A 6,514-nucleotide genomic window follows, 5' to 3' on the forward strand; every position below is an offset into this window, starting at 1 on the left:
GTTGAAAAATCTTTAGTTAAGGGACCCCACCATGCCCTACGAAGGCCCCAGGAGCACCAATCCTACCCAAAACCTTGTCTAAAATGTAGGAAAATAAGTATATTTTGATACTTTTGAGTCAAAATGGGCGTGTAGAGATGTTTTGTCTAAATCCTAAACCCACTGATACTGAGATGGTTCCTATTCACAGTGACCCTATAGGACAGGGTGGTGGTGGTGGTGATGTGCCGTGGAGTCGGTTCTGACCCATAGTGACTCTATACAGGGTTTCTGAGGCTGTAAATCTTAATGGGAGCAGAAAGCCTCATCTTTCTCCTGCAGAACAGCTGGTAGTTTCGAACTGCTGACCTTGAGGTTCACAGCCCAATTTGTAACCACTATGCTACCAGAGAGGATAGGCTGTGTCATAGGCTATAAAAAGGCTTTAATCTTTTTGGAAGCTGACTGCCATGTCTTTTTTTCTGCGGAGCAGATGAGCACTTAACCACGACACTACAAGGCTCCTTATGTTTTGCCTGTTGTTATTAAGTGCTGTGGAGTTGGTTCGGACTCATAGCAATCCTGTATAGGGTTTCCAAGGAGCAGTTGGTGAGTCTGAACTGCTGACCTTGTGGTCCAGTGCTTTATCCTACAGCGCCACACCAGTGCCTACCTACTGTGCCATTATAAACTCACATCTGTATTGGGTGCAGGTTTGCACCAACAGAGTGGTTAGCTCATTCACCTGGGGCATCAGGGTCGTTTAATGCAGGCTTGCAGATAGGAACAAGCCCTTAGCAGTGCTGAGTGTGGTGGGCAGTTCCTCTCAGTCCTGGAAGCTGCAACTAAGGAATGGATTGGAGCTATGTCATGGCTGGGCTCCCAGCTGGTTTCTGTGGCTGTAGTCTCAGTTGTAGGAGAGCTCTGCTATTGACTAGGATGCCTGATAAGTCATGTTGGCCCTCTTTACTGGTAACTCTGGGGTGGTCCAGGAGCAGAATTTAGGGACTGATGCTTTCTGGAGGGGAAGGAAGGATGATTCCACATGTACAGATCGCCGGGACACAGCCAACCAGCCATTTCAGAGGCACTGTGTCCCTGTCAGGCCCAGACCAATAAGTCTGTCTGGAGGAAAATGGTGAAGATTTGTTATAAACTTCTTATGGTGGGATTAAAAGCTTCATAAAGAGCTTTTCTTCCTAGTACCACCTCAGGGCACTGATGAGGCAGGTAGTCTGGGATTACAATCCTGGAAGTTAAATGATGTGGGCTCAGAAATAAAAGTCAGAATTTATCTGCCCTTCCTTTGACCACTGTAGGAAGCTGGTCCTTTCACCAGTGAGAAGAAGGGGAGGTATCTCAGCTCTGTCCACAGCCTCCCTTCCAGTCAGCTAAAGAACAGCATGTTCAGGCTATAAAGCACGAGGCCTGTCTCACCCAGTCCAGGCCAAGCTTCCTCCAGAATGGACACTGCACACTTCAACCAGGCCTCACCTCACACAGAATAACCTGAGGCTAAGGAGCTCTGGTAGCGTAGTGGTTACGAATCAGGCTGCGAACCGCAAGGTCAGCAGTTCGAAACTACCAGCTGTTCCGCAGGAGAAAGATGAGGCGTTCTGCTCCCATAAAGATTTACAGCCTCGGAAACCCTGTACAGGGTCACTATGAGTTGGAACCGACTCCACAGCACACAGCCACCATGGGTAATTATTCAGACACTCTGCTCTTCCTCAAACTAAAATCATAACAATAATATTGAACAACATTTTTCCTTCCAAAGCAGAGAATAGGCCTACTCTGTGCTAACATCAAGCAACCATGGAGGGACCTCCTTTCTGCCCCCTATCAGTGAGAGACCCTTCTACCACTACCAGGGGACTCTTATTAGTAGGAGCATTTGCCAGGTGGGAAATGAAATCACATAGTGACATCTGTGAATTGAATGTCTTGGGGGCTGCCAGGGAGGTAAGGGGGAAAGAAACAAAAATGAGAGCGAGGATTCCCAGAGAGGGCAAACAAGATGGCCGGAAGGCAGGTCCCTCCATGGTTACACCAGGCTGGGGTGGACCAACCTGGAAGCGTGTGCATTGTTCAACAGAGGGAGCTGAAGGGGTCATTACTAATTTGTCCTGTGGGCTTAGCTGACAAGGTGAGATAGAAAGTATCGCGTGTTTCTGGTTTAATATCTTGAAGGCTCAGAGCTGAGTGGGTATGGGAGAGGAAGACAAATTCTGGTTTGTTCTTTCAGAAGCTTAAATCCTCCCCTGGTTAGTCCCTCCCCCTCATCTCCAGCCCCCAACACAAATGTCCTCCTTTTCAACAAAATACAAAGCCTTCCACACGATGCTCATCTTGCCTGAACACTCTTCTGCCTCCGTTCCTTGTATTTACCACCTAGTGGTCCTTATGAGATGGTCTTTCATGCAGATGATCCACTGAGGAAATTCCTTGTTTCCGGCCCAGGGTTAGATGTCCACTGCACCTTCTTTGTGCTTAGTGGCCATTGGGATTACCTTCTTGTCTGAGTCTTGAAAAGCATGTAGGGGATGTCTGTTTTCTTTCTTGTGTCCCCCACTGCCCTCATACTGTATGCTACCTGGGGGTAGGAACTGCATGTTTAACAACCACCTATTGAATGAATGAGTTTTAAAATCCTTAACTGTGCATTTGCCTTCTCTTCTTCCTTTAGTTTATATTGGAAAGCAACAACAGAAAAGTACAGTGTCAGGGTTAGAACTAGGATAGAGATAGTTAGAAGGCTCTTAGGCTCATGTAGTCGAAAGGTGAAAAGTAACTCATTCTAGGGTCCTATCCCTTCCTGAAACAAATACATAAATAAGTCTTTTGGGGCAGGCCTCAGCCATCATCAGGCAGTGCCTGGTTGCTCTAGGGAAACCATTAAAGGGAGAAAAAATACAGTATCTTGAAACCACTGAATAGTTCAGAGGATGGCATGTCTAAACTTCCAACCAAGACAGAGGAGCAGCTGACAGAGTACTCTGACTGGCGTGACTGAGGCACAGGAATCCCTGCTACCTAGAAAGGAAATCGTGAAAATGAGGGGTTTACAGAGATGGGGAGGAAGGCCATGCTGGGCTGAAGCCCAGAGGGGGACTGCACCCCTTTATAGGACGGATGAGTACCCCACATGGTGACCAGGAGCAGGGGGGAAGCGGGAGTGGGAAGGTGGGTAAGGGGGCATGCCTCTGCATTGCATGGCTCCCTTTATTGCACCAACTGGACTCTCATGTTCTGGCTCCCAGAGGGAAGGAGATTCTATTCTTGTACCAAAATCCTACAAAATGACCTCATCATCCTAGATCCAGTCCCAAGCCTTCCTAGTGTCTGTAACTCACTGGGGAAGGAGGTGTCCAAGAAGCCACTTGAATCCAGGATTTAGGGCATAATCTTTTCTTCCCAACCTGTCCCCCAGAGGTAGCTGCACCAACCCAATCTGCCCAGGACCTGCCCTGTGCTCCATACGTCAAGGCAGTGCTGAGTGCGTGGTAGGTACAGCTTCAGGCTGCCTCAGTCTGTCAAAGGACAGGTTATAGGCTAATACAATTCCTATAAAAAAATGACAATCAAAACAGAAACACAGATTCCACTCCTAGATATACACCCCAAAGAACTGAAAGCAGAAATGCAAACCAATATTTATTCACCAATGTTCACTGCAGTATTGTTCACAAAATCCAACATGTAGAGACAACCTAAATGTCTATCAGCAGATGAATGGATAAACAAAATGTGGTATATATACACAATGGAATAGCACTCAGCCCTAAAGGGGAAATGAAGTTCTGACACATGCCACAGCATAGCTGAACCAGAAAAACATTATGCTGAGTGAAATAAGGCAGACACCAAAGAACAAATGGCATACGATCCCACTGATATGGAATGGCTTCTAGAATAGGCAGATGTCTAGAGACTTATGTTCACTAGGGGTAGGAGGGAGGGGATAGGAGTAAGTCATTGTTTAGGGAAACTGTGGTGATGGTTGCACATGATGCATGTATTTAATGTCACTGAGTTAGACATGTAAGAAACGTTCAAAATGGCAAATGTATTGTTCTAGATAATTTTACCACAATAAAAAGAGAACCAGTTTAACATCCATCAAATCCCATGCACTCATGTACACAGAAACACACACTATTTCTTTTGCGATCTCTCTTGCTCTCAAGTTTTCCTGAGCCAAAAGGCACGATGTTTTAGCACACAGTGTTTTAAAGACTTGAAAAATTCAAGGGCTGTGACAGGGGTCTGTGCTAACTACCTCAAGCTTGGTCACTCAGGGATTCTTCCAGAATCAAAATTTCTCCCTAGTTTTCTCCCTCACGCCAGAATTCTAGGTCTAGGTGAATCTTTGGACACCAAAGTACACATGAGATATGCTTAGGTTGGAGGCTGCTACCGCCTAGTTCTGCCCCAGATGTAATTTATGACTGTCCAGCCCTCAAAAACAAGTTGTTGGAGACCAAAATGATCACATCATAGAAACTCTGAGAACCATTTCTGAGCAATGAGAAAAAGAGTTTGGGAAAGCTGTCACCACTCACCTCATGAATTAGACACTTGTCTATGAGCTGTAAATAGGAACTTATATTTTCCTCATCAGGTCTGGAGACCAAGAGCTGTGTGCACACTGTGGTTTGGAAAAAAAAAAGAGAGAAAAAGAAAAGATGAATTAGGAAAGTACACTCCCGTCCTAACCTTTGAGATCTGCCTCTCATTTCCTTTCAGGAGCAGTGTTTCCAGAGGTGCATGTGCCTATGGGTTTATGTAAAGTTCACAAAAAAGGCCAGGAGGCTCCTCGTGCCACTGAAGTCAAAGGCTGGGCCACCGCAGGAACCTTGCCTTGAGAAGCCCCTTCAGGTAATTCCAGTCATACCATTCTATATTAAGCCTTCTTCTACAGCTGAGCCTGAGACAGACTCTGTGAGAGGGAGGGAGAACACAGTAGTTGGCAGTAGCAGCCTGAGGTCTATCATTGAAAGAGGCTCCTTTGGAGAAGGGGTTCAAAGGTATCACAGAATGTTTGTCCTGTCGGAGTACAGTCTTGGTAATTTTATGAATGAGCCACATACCTCACCTCCAGCCAGGTAGAAAGGCGGTCATGTTTGTGTTTGCAGGAACGTGGCTGGCACATTGTTCAGGATGTGAGGTGTGTGGGTGTGTACATGAGGAGGAAGCAAGTCTGAGACTCAATCTCTTGAGCTACTGAAGGGTTATTTTCTCAATGGGATACGCATACTTATACATATGCACGTTCTCCTACACACTCAAGCAAGTGCAAATATAGCCAGAGCAGCAGCGAGTCTGCGGATAGAGCGCACACACACAAACTGGAGTTCTCACGGTCGCGTGAGCATAACCCGTTCTGTTCTCATGGAGCTGGCTGTGTGTAACTGAGTATGACAGTCCCGTAGACTTTCCAAGGCTGTAGATCTTTATGGGCGCAGACGGTCACATTGTTTTCCCATCGAGTGGCTGCTGTGTGGGTGCAGACATTTGGTTAGCAGCTGAGTGTTTAACTACTGTGCCTGCCCAGGTCTCCTTACTCTAGTCATAGAGGCTACCATGCACTAACTTTGGGAGTGGCGATTAAAATGTCAGCGGGGGAGACAGTGGGACAAAAGCAGTCAGTCGGCATGAAATGCCTTGCACGCAAGTAGATCAAGCTGGAAACTTGGGCATCATATTTGATTCCTTCTCCCTCTCCCTGCATAACCATCTGTCATGGAATCCTATATATCCCGCCTTCTTGGTATCATACGCATGGGTGTCTCTGCATACAGATGTGCACTGCAATATTGTTTGTCATAGCAAGAACTTGGAACCCTGTTAGATGAATTATGCTTTATGCATACAGTTAACAGTATGCTACCTTTAAAAAGGAATAAGATGGTGCTATTTGCATTGACAGAGATAACCAACATATATAATAGAAAAAGAACAAAATGAAAACCCTAGCTGCAGAATAGAATGCAAAGACCTGTTTGTGTATAAAAAGAGTATGTGCTTGTCTATGGTTATGAAGTGTCTGAAGGGCTATCCAAACACTGTTCAGAGTGACCACTTCCTGGAGGAAGATGACAGGGCTAGGAGGGAGGCATTGCTTTTCATTTTCCACCATTTTGTCTAGTTTGAATTTTTAATACTGAGTATGAATTAGTTCACAATTTCTTTTAAGGTAGTTAGAACTTTGAAAGACACTATGCCAAAGTTGGGATCTCGGAAGGCTGAGCCCCCTAGAGATCTGTTCATGGGGAGTGAGTGTGCACCCCCATGTGGGCTTGGCAGGGCTGTGTCCTCACAAATGGGGGCATCTGTTCATACCCAGCATAGCTCCAAGCCCTCTCTGAGGTAAGGAGAGTGAAGGCTGCTGGGGAGAAGAGCCCGCCAACTGATCAAGCTACTGCCCTCTCAATCTGAGGGGAGCTAAGTGTCATCTTCGAAACCGTATCTCCATGAATTTAAGTTTTTTAGATGCATATTTATATTTTGGATATGTAGATTTTCATTGTAA

The 6,514-nt window shown here is 45.9% G+C and overlaps 1 protein-coding gene across 2 annotated transcripts in view; it reads right to left on the minus strand.

The window, feature by feature from the left end:
* SAMD4A (sterile alpha motif domain containing 4A) overlaps positions 1-6,514 on the minus strand; it is a 316,896-nt gene that overhangs the window by 23,034 nt on the left and 287,348 nt on the right. For both annotated transcript variants that reach the window (XM_006864624.1, XM_006864623.1), the window contains one exon: positions 4,545-4,630. In XM_006864624.1, the coding sequence (XP_006864686.1) occupies positions 4,545-4,630 (86 nt within the window). The remainder of the gene's footprint in view (positions 1-4,544; positions 4,631-6,514) is intronic.

This window comes from Chrysochloris asiatica, unplaced genomic scaffold (genome assembly GCF_000296735.1).
Source record: "Chrysochloris asiatica unplaced genomic scaffold, ChrAsi1.0 scaffold00067, whole genome shotgun sequence".
Classification (NCBI taxonomy): domain Eukaryota; kingdom Metazoa; phylum Chordata; class Mammalia; order Afrosoricida; family Chrysochloridae; genus Chrysochloris; species Chrysochloris asiatica.